This window comes from Medicago truncatula, chromosome 3, assembly GCF_003473485.1.
Source record: "Medicago truncatula cultivar Jemalong A17 chromosome 3, MtrunA17r5.0-ANR, whole genome shotgun sequence".
NCBI lineage: Eukaryota > Viridiplantae > Streptophyta > Magnoliopsida > Fabales > Fabaceae > Medicago > Medicago truncatula.
In genome coordinates, this window is record NC_053044.1 from 41,743,912 (window position 1) to 41,765,105 (window position 21,194).

The following is a 21,194-nucleotide window of genomic DNA, read 5'->3' on the forward strand; positions in this document are numbered from 1 at the left end:
TTTTTTAACAATGGAAATTCAACTCATATCATCATTTATTAAAGAATGACTAATACAAGGAGGAGCAAAATCATAAGAGTAATGATATTTGAACAACTCTTTTGTTATAATTTTTTGGACAACCTTGATATTCTCCCTTCTTATTGGTCAAACACAATGGAGAAAGAAAAAGTAAGAGAGAAAATAAAAACATAATATGAATATGAGAGAGAAAATTGTACAAAAGTTGTACTAAAATGGTTGTACAAATATTATTTCTCAAATCATAAACTAATGACTAGCATAAAAAATGATGCCTTAGACAAAGAATAGACAACCATATATGCTCTTCAATTTAAACAATGTCACAAAGTCATGATAGTTTAGATACATTAAATACGAGTAAAAGATTGTAAAGAAAAAAATAATATTATTAGGCAAATTCTATGGTACACCTAAATATTTGAGTGTACCGATACACCAAATTGTTAAATTATTAATCAAATGAGTTGTTTTTTTGAAGAAATCTATCATTTACAATTATAAAAATTAAATCTTATTTACCAAAAGCGACGAAATAAAATTTAATTTTTTTGAATTTTTATTACTCATAATGAAGATTATTGATTATTTTTTATGAGTAATGTTAAAAATTTAATATGATTCTTATAAACAATGAAATTATGTTTTTCTTCAATAATGTTTTCTAAAGAATAACCTTGACAAATAGCTCTTTACTTCCTAAAATAATCATAAATTTATCAATTTATGAAGCAAGGAGTATCGGTACACCTCAATTTGTAAGGTGTACTGTAGAAGTTCCCATATTATTATTGTATCAACGAACTTCCAATTATTTTACCATTTTTCTAAAAATCAGACTGTTCAAAAAAAGTTTTGGTTTACGATTGTGCCAGAACACTCTTAAGGATTCAAAAATAAGAAAAATTAAAAATGTATGTTTTTTTTTTTTTCTACAAAATAAGAAATGATTCCGTATTAAGTAAATTTTCTTAAAAAAGTGAATTAGTCGGATTTGGAGAATTCAACTCATCCTTCAATAAAACATAAATGATGTAAACTTTGAAGTTTGAATTCGAAAACGCGAGGATACTACTTACTCAGTGGGTACTTTTCACAAACACCTTAGTAGCACGCACCAATTCTCAAGCATGGCGCTTCCCAAAGTTCTGATGGTCGCCGAGAAGCCTAGCATCGCTCTTTCCATCGCCACCGTTCTCTCTCACGGCAAGGTATGCATTTAATTTCATGTTTAATTTTGTCAATTTACTATTTATTCTTTCAATTATGCTGTTCAATTGATTTTTACAAAATGATTTTATATGAACAGATGAATACACGAAGAGGAAGCACTGAAGTTCACGAATTCGACGGGAAGTTTCGCAAAGCGCCTGCGCGTTTTAAAGTCACTTCAGTTATTGGACATGTATTCAGGTCTTTTTCCCGAAGAAAATATCACTTATTTATGCACTCAAGTATTTTATACTCCATTTTTCATTTATCATCCTTTTTGTCGTAGCTGCATTCGCTGCATTCGATTAAATGTCAGTAAATGTAGTACTTTGGCAAAGGAAGAAATTTTATGTTAAGATGTTGTTTAGTCTGTTCATGGAACGAAAAAGAGTGCACCGGTGGTTGTTAAATCACCAGAGTTGTTCGACATGAACATCTGTATGGTTTATGGTAAAATTAATTAATTTTTTTTTGGAAATGTAGCAAGCAGCAATTGTCTTGTTATGTACTTACATTTTTGTAATACAAAATCTCTTTTGATACTAGCATGTCCATTGCTGATTGGTTTGAGTATTCACTGCATTTTTTTCTTTCTTTTGTTGATGATCTAGTGTAGATTTTCCTGGTAAATATCAAGATTGGGCGGCCACAGATCCCTTGGATCTTTTTCAAGCTCAGGTTATAAAGAATGAATCAAATCCAAAGGTATTTTGTTATAATAATCCTCTCGGTTTGAGTTCCTCTATATCTTTTAAGAGAATCATTTATGCATTATTTATTAGAGCTATTAGACTGTATTTATATTTGTTTTTTTTAACTGAGACCCCATTTTGTGATGCTTTATATGGTCATTAGAAGAATATTTTGTCTGTGATATGTCTCATGTATTTCCCAAAGAATGTTGAGGATACTTTTTTACAGACCGTTTGAATATTTCTAGAAGTTTGTTTGGAAGAATATTCTGGAACATTTTGTTGGTTGTTATCATGCATTTTTGTGGTTTCCGATGGTGAATTCATAAAACACTCTATCTCAAGTTGTAGGGGGGCTAATTTTACAGACTGTTTAGGATACTTTCTTTACGGACCGTTTGAATATTTCTAGAAGTTTGTGTAGAAGAATATTCTGGAACTTTTTGTTGATTGTTATCATGCATTTTTGTGGTTTCCGATGGTAAATTCATAAAACACTCTATCTCAAGTTGTTGGGGGGCTTATGCTAACTGCATAACTTAATGATGTACTGCTCGGTGCGCACGTACAAAAAAAAGTTAGAACTAACGGGTAACAGAGGTCCTTTTGACCTTTTGTGATCATCAGCTGGATGAATAAAAATTTGAAGAAGTTTATAAACTGTAAACGTCTTGTGTTTAGAAGCAGAGTCGAGGTAGTTTTGAAAATCATTGAATTGAAACCAATAATCGCTATTGGAAGTTTATCATGTTAGATGCAAGAAAACAGCAAATGGAGAAAAGGTTAAGGGAGAGTAGAGAGATATTTCGAGCTGTGATTTCCGAATCTATATTCAAAACAGTATCAAGATTTTATAAACTACTATAAATTTTTCAGAGCTGCAATGGATTGACTGTTCTGTTGTTTGAAATCTGCTACAATAGTACTCAGTTACGACTTAGCTACAAATTACTCATGTGAATTAATACATATCTAACTGATGCTAACACAATACACGAGCTGCATTTCTCTGATTCTCTGACTGACAATCTTATCATACTGCAATATATGTGAACATATTTGCCTTTAAACATGGACGAGACATATACTTTTACAATTTTGTGTTAATAATGAACCATACTTTGGATTAAATATACTTGATCTACTTATTCTATAGAGCATAGTTTACTTGGTCAAAGAAGGTACCATTTTAAAGTTTCACTTAATCTCGATTCTTAGCAAAGATCTAATTTTCTTAAACTTTTGTACTATTGTTTATTTTACCACCCGGTATTTCAGTGCTGTAAAAAGACTTGATGGTTAATACTGTTTTAAATGCTTTTTGTCTGGTGTCTGAAAGCCTTGTTTTAAATGCTTTTTGTCTGGTGTCTAAAAGCCTGAATACATCTAAATAATAACTTAAACTCTCTCTCTCCCCTCCCTCCCCCATATTGAAAAGTGTTAGTCCATTAATGCTAGCTGCTTGTAATTGAGTTTGACTGCATGTGGAGATGTGTTATCTACCTTTGATATTTTTCCCAGTGATTGTTCGAAGTTATAAACATCACATGTTACATTCAGGCGCATATTTGTAAACATTTACATCAAGAAGCTCGTGGATGTCGTTATTTGGTATTGTGGTTGGATTGTGACCGTGAAGGAGAAAATATATGTTTTGAGGGTAATCTTTGTCTCTCTTTCCTTTTAACATAGTCACCATCATTGTTGTTCTTTTTCCTTCAAAAAAAAATAAAAATCACTGCTGTTCTTTTTATTTTTTTTCTTGATACTTTTATGAGTGTAACCTTTCTGTGCTCTGTTGTTGTAATGCAAAATTATTATTTTGATGATCTAGATTTTGATTCGGTTCTTGAGAAAACAAAGCACTTCAATCTGTTGAAATTTGGGACCTAACTCATCCTTACAAAACCGGCTTGTAAGGTGGGGAGTGCCTCCTCTTTATAAACTCTGATCAAGCTTCCTATCTTAACCGATGTGGGACTAAATCCACCCCCTCAAAGACAAGCCAACATAAGGCAACTAAGGGCAGATCGCAATTAAGGTGGTCTTACCAAACACACCCCCTCACTTTCGGGGCGAGATTTCCAACACACCCCCTCACGCTCAGACCTAATGGGCATGTAGCGTGGCAATGCGGAATCCCGACAACGGTAGATCCTGGAAAGACAAGCCAACATAAGGCAACTAGGGGCAGATCGCAATTAAGGTGGTCTTACCAAACACACCCCCTCACTTTCGGGGCGAGATTTCCAACACACACCCTCACACTCAGACCTAATGGGCATGTAGCGTGGCAATGCGGAATCCCGACAACGGTAGATCCTGGATAGGCTCTGATACCATGTTGAAATTTGAGGCCTAACTCATCCGTACAAAACCGGCTTGTAAGGTGAGGAGTGCCTCCTCTTTATAAACTCTGATCAAGCTTCCTATCTTAACCGATGTGGGACTAAATCCACCCCCTCAAAGACAAGCCAACATAAGGCAACTAGGGGCAGATCGCAATTAAGGTGGTCTTACCAAACACATCCCCTCACTTTCGGGGCGAGATTTCCAACACAAACAAATATGCTACTAGCTGTCGGTAATCTTCACAAAAAGAAAGTAAAAGACCATCACCCATAAGTTTTATCCTTTTTGTTTTAGATACTCTTCTAGGTAGTAAAAAGGGATTTTTCGGCTAACATTAGCCTTATGTACCAAATTGCTATTTGTTTTTGTGTCTAGGAATTAATTTTCCACTTATTGTTAGTGCCTTTTCTGTATGGCCTACAATTGGCCTTCTCAATACTTAAATTTCCCTTCCCTATGTAAGCACTTGACTCTGTCTTAAACTAAGATACATTGCTATACACAAAATCTTGCCTTCTCTTTTAGTGTTTTTTTAAATGATTTATATCAAATTTCAAACAATGTAACAAACACTATCATTTACTAACATACCAAAGTTTGTCGTTCCCCCCAAAATATATTTTTAACTGTTTTGAAATATTGAATGTTGTTGCAGTTATAGAATCAACTGGTTTCAATATAAATGATGTCTATCGTGCACGGTTTTCTTCTGTTACCGAGAAAGATGTCCTGAATGCTCTAGACAACCTTGTCAGACCCAACAGGGACGAAGCAATGGCTGTAGATGCTAGGCAAGAGATAGATTTGAAAGTTGGAGTTGCCTTTACTCGATTTCAGACGAGTTTTTTCCAGGGAAAATATGGGAACCTAGATGCCAGAGTCATCTCGTTAGTTTTCTGCTCTCTTCTGTCTTGTATTTTCTGTTTGCCATTTTTCTAATTAGTTTTAATTTTTTCTTAATTAAATACGATCTATTAGAACGTAAAAACAATGCAACTTGTGCACATCCCATATTAACAACGTGTTGAATAAAAATTCACTTCTTAATAATGCTTCACGTGTGTGTGTGTGTTTGTGTGTGTGTATTCCCTGCTTCGATAATAATGTCAAAACTAATATTAGTGAGTTGATGTGATTTGAATGAGGGTTTGCTTAGTTTTAGGCTTGTAACTTGAACAATCTCACATAGTTGAGGACTTCTTAAACACAGTAAACTGCCAATATGTTGAGATCACCAGGCTTGAGGCTTCATTTTGATTCTGCTAGTTCCAAAAAAATATATATTTCGTTTCGACTGACCAGCTTTCGGTTCTCACAGTTATACTAGTGGTTGAGATTAGCTTGGTAATTATCATGAATCCATTTTCTTTTAGCTCAAGCTTATGGGACAATTAGTGATATGACATGGTATCCTAATTTCATCCTTTATCTGTTTTTAACTAAAGTAGCTGGTGGTCCCTTGGTAATAAATCAGTAATTATGCCTCTACTATAGTCTTGCCGTGCTTTGTTCTGTTCTGCTGCTCATGTTTCAACTTTACGTTTGGGAATTGGGATTTGTTAGGTTGCTAGACTGGATATGCATTGCCAACAGGTAATGCAAGACGCAATGTCTTACTCTGCCAGATTTACTGGCTTTTCAACTCTATTAAATTGTAGGAATGAATGATCACATTTCACAAAATGTCTGATCAACCAACGTACTTGTCATTATATCATGTTGATTAAGCATAGATAACATTATTAATTATTGCGTTTATATTTCAGCTATGGACCCTGTCAGACTCCAACTTTAGGATTTTGTGTGCAACGGTATTTGCAAATAAATACTTTCAAGCCAGAAAAGTTTTGGAGTTTGCAACCTTACATAATTCAGAGTGGCTATGAAATTCTGCTAGAATGGCAACGCAGCAAATTGTTTGACATAAATGTGAATATTTCTACTCGATCGAAGTATCGGTTTTTTTTTTTTTTTTTTTTTTTTTTTAATCTTGAACTTATGAAAGACGTCGATTTGATACTTTTATGCCTTTTCAGGTTGCTATGATGTTTCAGAAGCTGGTTGCTGATGATGGAATTGTGGAAGTGACTAACATATCAGAAAAACCGGAAACCAAAGGTCGCCCTGTTGGTCTAAATACAGTGAATCTTCTGAAGGTTGGTGACCAAATGGGGAAGATAGTGGTCAATTATTTAACAAGTAAAGCAACAATTTAACTGTCTAGATGCAAAATTCAATTTTATATATCTCTCTCTCTATATATATTAAATATATCCATCAAAGCTAACTGCTATCTGGGAATACATATTATGGGTCAGGAAGTGGAAGTCTAAATACCTTTTTATTGTGACATTCAACCCTGGCAAGGGAATATGTATATGAGTAAGGTTGCTTGAGATTTTGGAGTCAACATAGGTTTTTGGGTTTTTTTTTTTTCTTTTGTCAAATTGTCACTGCAATGGAGAATATCTTATCTTATCTTTTTCTTTTTTTTTATAACTTTTTTTTTCTTCTTTTAGTAGCATTTTTAACCTAAAATATTTCTATTTCCCTCTGATGTGATGCTAAAAAGGAAACAAAGGATTTTGACTTCATTTTCTAAGAGAATGGAAATAGTTATTCTATATCTACCTTTCTTTTTAGTACACATGTTTTATAAAATAACTTGATTACAATGTTTGTTCTCTCCAGGTTGCTTCAAGTGCTCTAGGATTTGGTCCTCAGATGGCTATGCAGCTAGCTGAACGATTGTATACTCAAGGCTTCATCAGGTTTTAACATAATTTGTTAGCGTATTATATTAAGATAACGCAAGATTTTCATAAACGCACAAAATAATATTTGATTGGTTTCTGTACGATGCTTCTTAAGCTATCCACGAACAGAAAGCACCGCATACCCTCCGTCATTTGACTTTCGTAGTGCTCTCTCTGCACAAAGAAATAATCCAACTTGGGGTAACTACGTAGAAGGGCTACTCGCCAGCGGTTATCAGAAACCTCGATCGGGAACAGATGTGGGTGACCATCCTCCCATTACTCCAATGAAATCTGCATCAGAGGATATGCTAGGTAATGATGCTTGGAAGCTGTACCAGTATATCTGCCAATACTTCATAGGGACAGTGTCTCCGGACTGCAAGTATATAAGGTAAAATTTATTCTGTCTTAACAATATTTCTTGATTATTTCCTTTTCTGATTTTGGTTCATTCAGTTATTACACAAATGTCCATTGTAATCAGAGATGGTCTGGTTTGTTTATGCTTATTGTGGTCTCTCCGGGTTATCATATTTAACCATTCTGATAATGGCAAGCAATACTAAATTACTAATACTTAGTATTGATGTCAAACATGATGTACCAACTTAATATCCCAAGACAATATCTCTTCATAAGTTCATGATATGTATGCTCTGGAACCTATTGAAATTTCCTCTCTCCGAGTTTACTCTTGTAGTAGTGCTGCATAAGTGCGTATGATCGAGGGTACCGGACATGGCTTCCGCCAAATTTTTTGTTATTACCATAAATTCGTATATAATTGTTTGGTATTATATTGGCATAATGTTTGCATTTTTCCATTTAAGCTTACTCTTTGTTTATAGCTTCGCAAATAATCACCAGTAGATGCTTTGTTATATTGCATGAATTGGATAAACAATTATTTTTCTTATACACTATTGTCCTACTTCCAGGAAAAAGGTCGAGTTTCAAGTTGGTGGAGAGTCCTTTCATTGTACAGGGCAGCATGTTATCACCAAAGGCTTTACAGCTATTATGCCTTGGTTGGCAATAAATGATAAAAGTCTTCCATCGTTTGAAGAAGGGCAGAAAATAAAATTATCAAAAGTTGAGCTCTATGAAGTAAGTATGGAACCTCCTGCCTCAAATTCAGTTTCTGTATACAATTTTTTGGATTTGTCCTGACTACTTGTCACTATCTTGTTGTCTTTTTTTGGGGGTGGTGTAACTGGTGTTGGTGGAAGCATTGGGTAAACCATCAAGGGTTCTGTTCATGGGTCATTAATAATAATAAACATCTGGGTTTGATCATATATTCATATATATAACCAAATGTTAAACCTCATGTCACATAATTTTTGATGCATTACTGATAGCTAACACCATAAATTCCACAGGGGAGTACCACACCTCCAGATTTTCTTACTGAAAGTGAGCTGATCTCTCTAATGGAGAAGAATGGAATAGGAACAGATGCATCAATTCCTGTACATATCAACAATATATGTGAGCGGAATTATGTGCAGGTAGGTAGTCGACATAGAGCTGTAGTTTGTTTATCATTTTCTACAATTTTTGGATATTCACCTCGTCAAATTGCAGGTACAAGCTGGCCGGAAGCTTTCCCCAACCACATTAGGTATAACTTTGGTAAGAGGTTATCAATCAATTGATCCAGACCTCTGCCTGCCCGATATCCGTAGCTTTATTGAGCAACAAATTACTCTTATTGCTAAGGGTCAGGTAGATCATCACCGTGTAGTGCAGCATGTAATTGAACAGTTCAAACAGAAGTTTTGTTACTTTGTCAAAAAGGTTGGCTATCTACTTTTTAGTGCTTGTTTCTGGGCATCATCTGTATCTACATGATATGATTCTTCTTAGTTTTCACAGCATGTCAAGTTTTCATTTGTTTATTTTATCTCAACTAAATAATGTTTCTCAATTTAAGTTTGTTTCTAATCCCAATCTGAACATCATTTACCTTTGGATTTTGAAATTGTTTAATTAAAAATTTAAAATGAATTCATATTCTTGTTTTCAGTTAGATAGGCTATAATTGGATTAGGCATGTTTGATACATGGTTGTGTTGTCTAATATTTTCCTGTTGTTTCCATCTTTTACTTTTTATTTTTGACACTGTATTTCTGTCAATTTTTTTATTAATAAAAACACACTTGTTTAACTTTTAACTATTCTGCCTACGAATAGTAATAAATTCATATCTATATATTTTAAATATAAGTTTATAGTTAGTGTGCTATGGAGCTTACTTTGTAAGTTAGTAAGTGTTTATGTTCACCATAAGTGTTTTTGTTTCGGTCCATCCTTGCGAATTCAAAAACAATTATTTTTAGTCCCTAAAGTCACCTTATTTGGCCATATGGCATAATTATATTGGGCCACGTATGACGTTAGGGACTACAAAAAATAGTTTTTGAATTTCAAGGGATTGAATCCAAACAAAAAAACTTAGGGTGACTAAAACCAAAAAACACTATAATTGCAAGGACTAAAATCATATTTACGCCTTTCTATTATGACGCTGATCCAATTTTTTCAAGCCAACAACATCATATATGATTGCATTATGATTTCGAACTTTTTATGGGAAAATTTCCAAACATGACTCATTTTAAAATAGCTTTTCAAGTTTCACTGTAACCATAAAAAAAAAAGTTTCAATGTAAAATTGTATCTGTTCGACAGGGGTCCAGGGTGTACTTTCTAAGAATACAAGTATTAATTGTTGATGTATGACATCATTTTAATAGCACTTGAAGATTCAGGTATAAATCATTGCTTTAGGATAACAGAATAATTGTTATATTTTAGGACTAAGTTTTGAAAGAATATTACTGTTGAATTATCTGGGGTCCAGGAGATTGCATGGCCGAACTTTTTAGTATCTGTGAGCTGCTGCATGTTTGGTTTATTTGATCAGGAGATGTTCCATAGCTTCCTTATATATTCTTTCATCTCCAAATTTAGTAAGGCCATGAGTCACCATGATGTTTGCAAATAAGTTGCTGATGCATTTATTCTACATTGTTCATCTACTAATTTTGTTTCCATTATCTGGCTCAGATTGAAGCCATGGATGCATTATTTGAAGCACAATTTTCTGCACTTGTTGATTCAGGGCGTATTATGAGTAAATGTGGTAAATGCTTGCGATATATGAAGTATATATCTGTTCAGCCATCACGTTTGTATTGTGGTACATGTGAGGAGGTTTATGATCTTCCACAGAAGGGTACAATAAAGGTAGTAATCATATAACCTGTTTAATAGTATCAGAATCTGATTTCCAGCTTATCCTGTCTTTTCCTCTCTGTCTCTTCTAATCATACATTGTATTTTGATATTTTAAACTGTTCAAATTATTGTGTTTTTAGATAAGGCAGGAGGGAAAAGAAAGTCTAATAGATTTAAATTACGGTTTGATACAATATACTAAGCACTAACCCTTGTTTATATAAATATAATCCTAGTTCTAATTAGAAAAGGAAATTAATCATAATGATTGCTAGACTCCTAGTTCTGATTAAATAAAGAAGCAAATCATGGAATATAAGCGTGTGTGTGTGTGTGTGTGAATACTAATCCTATGCGATAGTATAAGATATTGTAAATAACTAAAATAAAACCCAGGTATGAGACATTTTCTATATATTTTAACCTAAACTATTAAACTTACTTAACATTTAAACCCTATGTTTACACACAGTTCTAAACAGTAAGCCTGCTGTTTTCACCTGTTGTACCTTGTAAAACAGTTAAGCTGTGGGGAACTGTGAATGGTTTCTATCAAAAGAAAATACTAGTATCATCATGACCAATTAAGTTCAGTACTCTTCCTTTTTCTTCCCTCTTCTTATGCCGAAGAGTAAAGATTTCCTCTCTTTCTGTTTATAATTTGTCTTTTTCATTCTCTCTCCTCTCGATTGACCCTGTCCCTATTCATTGTACAGTAAAATTTTACCGTCTCTCTTGCACTCCATCAGATTTGTATAGGCCTAACTTCCTTTCAACTATCTGTGCCTTTTGCCTTGACAAGAATATCGTATAAAATGCCATTAAAAAAAGTCGTACGAAACCTGATATTTTAAGCACTCAAAAACTTCTGATCTGCACGTATATTATCACTAAAGTAGGCTGTTAGAGTTCACCATTTTTCATAATCAGAATCTTTGTTATAGTTTTTGAGTTGCATTGAACAGCCGGGCCCTGCCAGTGACTTAAGATTGTCAGTGATTTAAGATTGTTATGACCATCATTACATGTACTAGCAAGCACCAGCGACTTCTCTTGTTTGTTTGGGCATTACCCAGAGGGCTTGCACCATGCCTGTTTATCTTTCATTCCTTACTAGCTTTGACTGAACTAGTAATCATTTGTTTTACTACTTGGGATACTCTCACAGCTGTATGGAACAAAGATAATAATGAAAATACATTGGGTATCTGTAATTTGATGTCTAAGAACTTTGCTCATGCGGGTTGAGTAATACCTGATTTACATTATTACTTTGGAAGGTTAAAAGTGATTGGGAGGGCATCATGGTATCTTCCCGTTTGATATTCAGCGTGTTCATCATGCATTTGAGAATGTCTTTATTGCTTTATTATACTGTGTGATGTTGTTACTGTTTGTTATCCTCATCGGTATGATCTATCTCTGCAGCTGTACAAGGAACTGACTTGTCCTTTAGACAATTTTGAGCTTTTGATCTGCTCCATGCCAGGCCCGGAAGGTAAATCATTCCCACTATGCCCTTATTGCTACAGCAATCCCCCATTTGAAGGCATCGACACACTCATCAATTCAGCTAAAACTACTACTTCTAGCAAGACTGGCAAGGGAGCTGGCATGCCATGCAACCTATGCCCCCATCCCACTTGCCCAAATTCCTTAGTTTCCCAGGGTGTATGTGCTTGCCCAGAATGCAGTGGGACACTTGTCTTAGACCCTGTAAGTGCTCCCAAATGGCGACTTTGTTGCAATATGTGCAATTGCCTAGTTTTTCTTGCACAGGGTGCTCATAGAATCTCGACAACTAAAGAACGGTGCCCTGAATGTGACTCTTCAATCTTAGAAGTGGACTTCAACAAGAAAACAACTCCTCTGGCAGACGGGTCTACGTTACACCGTGGTTGCATTCTTTGTGATGTATTACTACATTCCCTTGTGGAGATGAAATATGGGAGAGGCTTCAAGAGTTCAAGGGGAAGAGGTAGAGGAGGAAGAACTCAAAGATATCGGGGCAGAGGACGTGGGAATGCAAAAATGATGGATCCAAAAATGAGTTTCCGAGATTTCTAAGGCTTATTTTATCACATATTTCTTGGGCTATCCTGAATAACCTGTGTTGAAAAAATTATCACATATTTCTTGAGCTATCCTTTAATTCATTTATTTATTGTTCAATTACTATAATTTGTTCATTAACATAGTTATCTTCTTTGTTGTTTGGGTCCCGGTCTAATTCAATAAAAATGAAGCAAATACACTAGGGGTGTTTGGATAAGGCTTATTACAAATAAATAAAGAAAATTGCTTTTCCCACATAAGAAGATGCTTAAAAACACATGGAAATCATCAAAAACCCTCGGTGGTAGTTAACTACAACTCGCTTTTCTCTTTTAAAGCGAGCTGAAGTTAACTTACCGCTGGGGTTATTTGGTCATCTCCATGTGTTTTTTTAACAACTTCTTAAGTGAGAAAAGCAATGTTCATAGTATTCTTGATAAGTTCGTCAATGTACTTTATGATAAAACAAATCATGAAGATATAATTTTCGTTAGTGAAACTTATAAATTAACATAAAAGCTTAAAAATAAGTCATTCAAATGAGCCCTAGTTTTTATTTGATTATTTAAAAAAGAAGTTATCTGCTTAGTAAGGATAAAATGATAAAAACAAAAGTTTAAGCGAATGTTAATATTGGAAGAAAGAATTTTACACCAAAATTTATGATACTTTTATATAACAGTAAAGATATTTGAAAAATTGTTTACTGAATTAAATAAAGAAGAATTAAATTGTAAATAAAATAGTTGTGTTTTTTTTTTTTTTTGTGGTGGCTGGGGCTCGAACCCAGATCTTGCATATATTATGCATTATCTATATCAACTAAACTAAGCGAACAAATAAAATAGTTGACATAAAGGGTAAAATTAGAAAGAGAAAAATAATAAAATATTATATTCCTTTAGGGTTTAATATGTTTTTTTTTTCTTCGTTTGTAGTCACCAAAAATTTTAAATCACCACTTTTGGTTTTTTTTTTTTGAGAGAAAATCACCACTTTTGGTCATCACTTTTAAGTCAACTCTTGTGTAGCCATCATATTTTTTAATGAAATTTTTCAGAAATGTTTAGAATATTATAAGAATCCCTTCAAAAAATTATTTTTGTTTGTCAAAACATGAATTAAATATGAGTTTTTTTTTATGGTTCCAATGGTTGAAAATGCATATTTAATTCATGTTTTGTTAAAAAATTCTAATAATTTTTTGGAGAGACATTCTTGAAAATTTTCATCTAAAAATATGAAGGCTACACATGATTTGACATAAAAATGGGGCTAAAAGATGTGATTGAAAACTTTTGGAGAAGAAGAAAAATGGACACCAACTTTAGGGGGACTAAAATGAAAAGTTTATATATTTATAAAGATTAGAAACATATTTAACCATTCCCTTTATATATACTAGGAGAAAGATGGGCACCAACGAGTTTGTATGTCCCTCCTAAAAATTTTATAAAATATGACACATCGTAATATTAAGCCAAATAAAAAACATCTAAAGTATGAAATTTTTTATAAAATATGACACATCGTAATATTAAGCCAATAAATATCAAAGACTTATGATCAATTAATTGATTTTAGTAATATATAAAGTTACAGTTATAGTTTATGTATTGTGCGGGCTGCGGAGCATGTAACGCCCTAATTGTTATTTAATTATTTTTAGTTGATTTAAAGTCTTTTATATGATTTTAAATGATTTATGTTGATTTTGTGGTGTGGTGTATTTTATTAAATGGTTATTTTCATTATTTAATAGAATAAGTGGAGAAATAGAATTATTTTGGAGTGTGGGAGTTAATTAGGATTTAATAAAAATTAAGGGAGTTTAATGAAATAAAGGGGGAGTTATAGTTTTAGGAGTGAGGAAAAGAAAAGGGTCAGAAGCAGTTTTACGTGAAACAAATTTTGGGAGAGAAAACCAAGCCAAGGGGAGAACAAGAGCAAGAGGGGATCGATTTTGCTGTAGCTTTGTTTGTGCAATTGAATTCAGGTAAGGGTGAGACTATCTCTCGATAATCATAATCTATAATTTCTGAATATTGACCTAATTGCATAGTTTTGGAAGATAAATTGAGGGTTAGGGTTTGATGATGATTCTGAAGGGAAATGGGTAATGATCATGTTAATTCTCTTGTAATATAATGTTCAGAATGAAAACTTAATCTTTGTTGCTGCTGTGATCATAAATTGATTGAAAATTATGAGTGATTGGATGAATGGATGAATTTGTGTATGAAGGTGGAATGATCTGTAATTGTTGTTGTTGATGCATGTTTTATGTTCCTTTAGATGCCTAATTGTATAATGAACCTATAAACAATCTTTGGAAACATGTTTGGGCATTGGGAGATCAAAATTGGGAGTTTTGGGGTGAAAAATGGTTTAAACCCGTGAAAAATTATGCAGAAACGATGACTGTTCCCTTAAGCGAGCCGGAAGCGAGCTGTAAGCGAACAGCTACTGTAAGTAGTTCGCTTAAGCGAAGCCTCGTTCGCTTAAGCGAAGTGCCTTTTGACAACATTTCTTATTTCGCGTTCTTGTGTCTTTTTCACACGTTTCTGTTTTGAATTGGCCTTTGATGTACACATGAAAGTTGTAGATAATTTTGTTAGCTTTCCAATGGCTTTGGTTTGACTTTAAAATGATTTTTGGTTTAGGAGTTATGATGAAAATACTCCAAGTAGGTCTTAGTGAAATCTTATGAAAATTCAGCACAACCATTTCCAAGTTAATCCAAAACTTAGGGAATAATTCCAAAACCTCGAAACTAGAAGTATTATGAGTTCAATTAAGGTGTTTAAGAGTATTTAACCTAATGTTGGGTAATGTTGGTTAATGTTGGTTAATGGTGGGTAATGTTAGTTAATGTTGGTTAATATGTTGGTTAATGTTGTGGGTAATGTTGGTTAATGTTGGGTAATGTTGGTTAATGTGAAATATATTCGTTATGTGGATTATATAAGATGTTTAAGTTGATGTTGATTACCATTTGATATTGTTATATCTTAAGAATGTTTGAGTGCTGCCATGTTGCCGTTTATTATTGATTATATGTGATTGCATTGTTTACCAAGAACATAATTGCTTACTAAATTGATGTATTATGATATGGTGGGTGAATATAAATGTTGTTGTGAATGTGTTGATGGATCTTGCTATTAAGAGTCGTTGTGTCATAGTTGACTAAGAGGTGGAGTATGTCATAATTAATTATGTACATTTGTTGTTGTCGTTGCTGTTATTGAGTTGTATGTAGATATACACAAGTGGAGTCATAAGTCATAAATACATATGCATTTGTTGAAGTTGTATGTAAATATACACAAGTGGGTCAGTTGCATAAGCATAAAAGCGGTGAGGACCTCGGTCCTGGAACGCCTTGTCGTTCAAAGCGGTGGAACACCATGTTGTTTCAAAGCGGTGTTAGCGGTGAGGACTCATGTCCTGATAAAAAGAATGTTTTAACCATTCTATAACGGTGAGGGCTCCGGCCCTGATATGGTACCACATGCATAGTTGCATTTGTTGAGGAGTCTTAGTGGAGTTGTCATGTCTTGCATGAGTCTTAGCGGTGGTGTCGAGTTGTTGCATGAGTCGTTGTTGTTGGTTTTAATTACCATTGTTGTTGATGTTGTTAATGATGATATACTTATATATTGATGAGTTATTATTATGACAAGGTGTTAGATTTAATTGATGAATTAGATATCTATTAATGATGATATTGTTGATTATGAAATATATACATATATTAAATAATTGTAGTTGCCGTTGTTCTTGAGTGAGTTGTTGTTGTTGTTGATTAAGTTGTTGTCGTTGTTGTTGAATCTTGTTGTTGTCGTCGTTGTTGGTTGAATTAACAAGTGTTACTAAAGTTAAAGAAGTAAGAACATTATTGTTGAATATATGTTGTTGTTTATATTATTATGATATTGATTACGATGTTATGATGACTGTTTATGGTGTGGAATATGAGGTTGTTAGGATGTTACATGATGATGATTATGAATGTTGTGATGATGACTATGAATGTTGTGATAATGATTATGTGGTGTTATCTATGAGTTGTTAAATGTACTTGATGATGGTTATGTTAAGTTTATAAGTTGTCTTTTATTCATGAATTGCTAATGGAATGTTCGATGAATAATTATTATTATGAAATGATGATGTTACGTATAGTTGCTAAGTTGTCCTATATTCATGAGTTGTTAATAAGGTGCTTGGTGGAGAATGTTAATACGAATTAATGATGTTGTTATGTTGTATATGAACTATGAATATGATGTTGTTACGTTGTTTATGTCATTGCTTATGAAGTTGTCATGTTGTATACGAATTATGAGTATGATGTTATATGATTATGATTAAGATGTTGATTATGATGTTAAATGATGTTGTTTATGATATCGAGTTATGACTGTTGATATGATGAGTACATGATATGGTTTAGGAGTCGTTAAAAGAATTATTATTACTAATTGATGGAGTTTAAGTTGTTAGGTGCATTTGATGAATTATATATTATTATTATTGATTGTGAATCTCACCCCTTCTGCTTGAAAATGTTGCCCTTCGTATGGGTAACTTGCAGGTAATAAAGATTAGTAGGAGTGGTGGCTCAAGTGTCTTAGGGCTCTGATACGTAACAGGATGAGAAATTGTTGCTATGTTTATCATTCCTTTATGTGTCAATTTTGGAACATGTTGTTGAAGCTTTTATTTTCGTTGAATTAATTCCGCTGCAAAGTTTTAATTATTACGTTGTTGAAATTTGAAGGATAATTATTTAATTATTCCATTTGTGATTTTCAAGAAAAGAAATGTAACATTCCGTTTAAGGTGTTTTACTCTGATTGATTTATGAAATTTTTATGTTGGGAAAACGAGGTGTTACAGAGCACACTGGGAACTAGAGTTCCCGTACCCGCACACTTACCCGTTCAAATTTGTGGGTAATTACCCAAGCTCAGTTCAGACCCAACAATGTAAGTATTTACCCATTCATTATAGGCATATTTTACAGATGTGCATTGAGCTTGAGTCCAATTGTCATCCCTAAATCTATACTAATAAAACTAATAACTTATTTTAGTTTGTACGGTAGTTAACTAGGGATGGGTTAAAAACGTATTTTCCAAGTGTTATTAGGAATAAATACATGTGAAAAAAGTAATTTTCAAATGTGATACTTATTTTCTATAATCGAATAATTTTTATACGAAAATATCCTTTAAACTATTCAACTTGTGCATAATTATGTTGTCATGTTGATTGTGCATTATGAAGGTGAGAAAAACACAAGAAGGGGGGGTTGAATTGTGTTTTCTTTTTCTCTCAAAAATTACTTCTTCTGATAGTACTTCAGAAGCAGTTTGGAAATGCTTATGATGTAATGACCAGAATCAGATATGCAGCGGAAAAGATCAAAGCAGAGAAAAGAAGAATAAGACACAAGCAGTTATCCTGGTTCCTTCCACAAAACGGAAGTAGTCCAGTCCCCCTTGCAGTTCCAAGGAGATTTCACTATAACCACAAAGATTACAAATGCTCAATACTCTCTAAGTATGAGACTTCTCAAAATGCTCAAGCACACAGACAAGAGTCTACCAATGCTCAAGCACTAAGCAAGAGTCTTCTAATGCTCAAGCACGCAGGCAAGAGTCTTCTGATCAAACAAAAATACAGGGAAATATGTTTGACTTGAACACTTGATATACAATCAGTGGTGTTCACAATACAATACAATACAATAAAGACTCTAGACTTTGTGAATTTCTAAGATGTATCAAATCAGTGCAGAAATTCAATGTGCTTTTTAGAATCAAATTGACAGAGTTTTGGCGCTTTTTAACTTGTGTATCTCTATCTACATTCTTCAAGTCTTCACTCCTTTATATAGAGGAGTGAAAGAGACGTTGAGATGATTAGCACGTCTAAAGAGTCGTTGAGTTCCTTTGATCATCCACCAGTAATCCTTTGCCTGATTTGGGTGTAGTCCTTTGAAGAAACAGCTTCAAATTCATTCCCATCTTGAAGGAACATTTCTGCAGGCATGACTGTTTTTCTTGTCTTGTAGCGTGGACAAAAACAGAGTAGTGGAGGTAGTGGTTGTACACTTGTACTTTGTCAACTCTGTTAACGAAGGACAAATACTTAGTGTTCTCCAAATGACCGTTGATGTCTCCCTTTCAATTCTTCGTTCTTCTTAGACAAGGTTGAAATGTTAAACAGCTACTTTGAATCTTCAGTTTGGATTTACGGATCAATTGTAGCTTCTGGTGATGATTTAACTTCTGATGAAAACCTTGCTTCTGATAGCATCTGCTTATGATGAGCGTCTGCTTCTGATGACGTCATCACTTCAGAGGCACAAGAAGCACTTTAGCTTCAGACGCAGTTTTCTTCAAATGCTTCGAATTCCTTTGCTCTCCATTGTTCTTCCAAGACCTATTGAAATTACTTGACTTGCTTTTGGTCATGTACACTTGAACAATTATAAGCAATAACCAATTGACAATTTTTTAATACCTTGTTATCATCAAAACTCATTAAGGTTCATTGTGAAACACATTTTGTTCCAACACATTATTCGTATAAATAAATTCATCGTGGTCGAACAATTTCAAATTCTTTTTTTTACCCCTTTCTATCATGAAAGGTTGAAAAGTTAACTAAAAAAAGTTAGTTATAATGATTATCAATTTTTTTTTATGTTACCCTTTACTAAGTGTGATAAAGGGGCAAACACAACATATTCATCTACTTAAATGTTAATATTTTTTTTTTTTTTTTTGCAATATTGTGTGATCTTAATGCACTATAAATTGACCAAATCATATTCTTTTTTTTACAATATAGAAAAAATATGGCTGGAACTCTCAACTTTGTTTATGCTATGATTTTATTTATCTCCTTATTTCTTGTTGCTGGGGGGGAGGAAAGTAAGCCTTTTTTTTTTTCACCCTTTCCAAAATTCCTTCTTTAATTTGTAGCTCGCACAAAATGTTTTATCTCGTTTAAGTAATATTATTTTATTCTTTTCTTTCATTGCAGTAATAATTATTAAATGTCAAACTGCAAAAGATTGTCCAGACATTTACAACTTGTTTCCTTTAGTTTATAAGTGCATTGACAACATATGTGTAGATGTTAGGTTGGAGCCACCTTATGATATGAGTATCTCACCCAAGAGTGTACACAAATGACAAACGCCATGCAAGGAGGAGTGAGTTCTTGCACTAGCAAAAACTCTATGCAATATGCCTTAACACGTGTTGCCATTTAAATTTTTACTAGGATCCAATAATTATATCTTTTATATTTTTTGTTTTTATAACTTCATCGATGTTGAGATTACGACTCTATCTATAGTCTAAGATGTTGATAATAAAATGAAATAAGGCATTAAATAATATTATAATTGAATTGTGAGATTTGATAGACTTTGATGTTTTCCTTGCCATGCGACTTGTGCAACAAAAGATGAACTTGGTTTTCTTTCATCGTCAGGTACTGCAGTAACCACTCCATATCTTTGATAGTGAATTTCCATTGCTTATGAACAAATTGTCTAGCCAAAAACCATAAATAAAACAACATTGCAAGAGTTGTCTGGTTAGAGAGAAATTGACAGCGAACAAAACTAATTGATTCAAGAATTTCAAAATAACAATTTATTCAAAATAACTTTAAAACCAACATTAAACTGAAACAAACAAACTAAAAAAACTCTAAAACCTATATCTAACTAAGAACTATCATATTTTATTAGTAGCGTATCTCTTGAATATTCTACAAAAAATTTAAATAAATTAATTACAATTTAATGTACAAATTGTGTATATGAGATAAATATTTGTCATCGATCAATTAGCTAAAAGATTGGTCATTTTGTTTGGATGTTTTAAAACGAACGGAGAAAAATGAATAGAGATTTCATTAAATTACTTGGATATGTTATGATGAAACGAAGTAAAATTTTCATTTTGTTGTTTGGAAAATTGATGGAATTGAATAAATTATTATAACTTATTTATTTTAATTTTACCCTTGTTTAAAAAGCACTATAAAATCCTAAAAATAATAAACTACAAAACTATGAATCAAATTTGAGATCTATTTGATGATATCATGCTTGTACCATATTTTCCAATATTATCATATGATGGTTCATTACAACAACCAAAATATGCTGCACGGCAAATAGTAATTTTTGTTCCTAAATGTACAACGAGTGATCACAATAATAGTCTCTTAAAGTAATAAAATTATAAAATAGTCTATGATTTTACATCTTAATGTTAATGTTAATGTGTACTAACTATGATGAATGGAGAAAGGTGACAGTTAGTATATGGAGAATGTATTGCAATGGTGAGAGGAATAGTTCACAAAATTGGCGAATTTGTTGGAGTTGGTTTTGATTTCCAAGGTGAAATAGGAAGAAGAAGAGAAATGTGAAAGAGAATAGAGACCCCGACACATGTATAGAATGAAATACAATACAAGTAGATGTATAAAATCATGAAGAAGTTACTAATGCACCGTAGGCGGCATTGTTTACTCTCACACACAATCATTGGCCTAGAACTAGAAGAGAACTGATCAAGGAAGATGCTCAATTCTATTGTATTTGAATAACCTCCCAATTGAAAGAAATAAAAATAATAGGAGAGATTGGTCAATCAATTACGAGTAAAAAATCTCACGTGTACTTTTATGTATGTATATATAATAATAAATCTTTAATAGAAAACAATATAGATTATATTCTTTTTTATAAATAGATTGGTTTTAATCAATGTTAATTGAATGGAGTTTAGAATGACGTCTCAAATTTGTCCCTACCTA

At 33.1% G+C, this 21,194-nt stretch overlaps 1 protein-coding gene and 1 long non-coding RNA gene across 4 annotated transcripts; both read left to right on the plus strand.

Moving 5' to 3' along the window:
* Window positions 1-970: 970 nt before the first annotated feature.
* LOC11437293 (DNA topoisomerase 3-beta) lies at window positions 971-12,485 on the plus strand. 3 transcript variants are annotated; one of them, XM_003601683.4, is made up of 14 exons: window positions 971-1,232; window positions 1,331-1,434; window positions 1,845-1,938; window positions 3,486-3,585; window positions 4,933-5,164; window positions 6,044-6,206; window positions 6,314-6,433; window positions 6,969-7,048; window positions 7,149-7,427; window positions 7,975-8,143; window positions 8,419-8,547; window positions 8,624-8,836; window positions 10,110-10,289; window positions 11,709-12,485. In XM_003601683.4, exons 1-14 carry the CDS (start codon window positions 1,152-1,154, stop codon window positions 12,345-12,347), a joined length of 2,583 nt encoding a protein of 860 aa, XP_003601731.2. In that variant the 5' UTR covers window positions 971-1,151; the 3' UTR covers window positions 12,348-12,485. The 3 variants fall into 3 exon arrangements, with proteins under 3 accessions (XP_003601731.2, XP_024635696.1, XP_024635697.1); XM_024779928.2 differs by having other exon boundaries at window positions 1,214-1,232; window positions 1,850-1,938; XM_024779929.2 differs by lacking the exons at window positions 971-1,232; window positions 1,331-1,434; window positions 3,486-3,585.
* Window positions 12,486-19,202: 6,717 nt separating this feature from the next.
* On the plus strand, window positions 19,203-21,099 carry LOC120579687 (uncharacterized). The gene is made up of 2 exons (XR_005645431.1): window positions 19,203-19,285; window positions 20,684-21,099. It is a non-coding gene; the product is annotated as an uncharacterized lncRNA (long non-coding RNA).
* The last annotated feature ends 95 nt before the right edge of the window (window positions 21,100-21,194 follow it).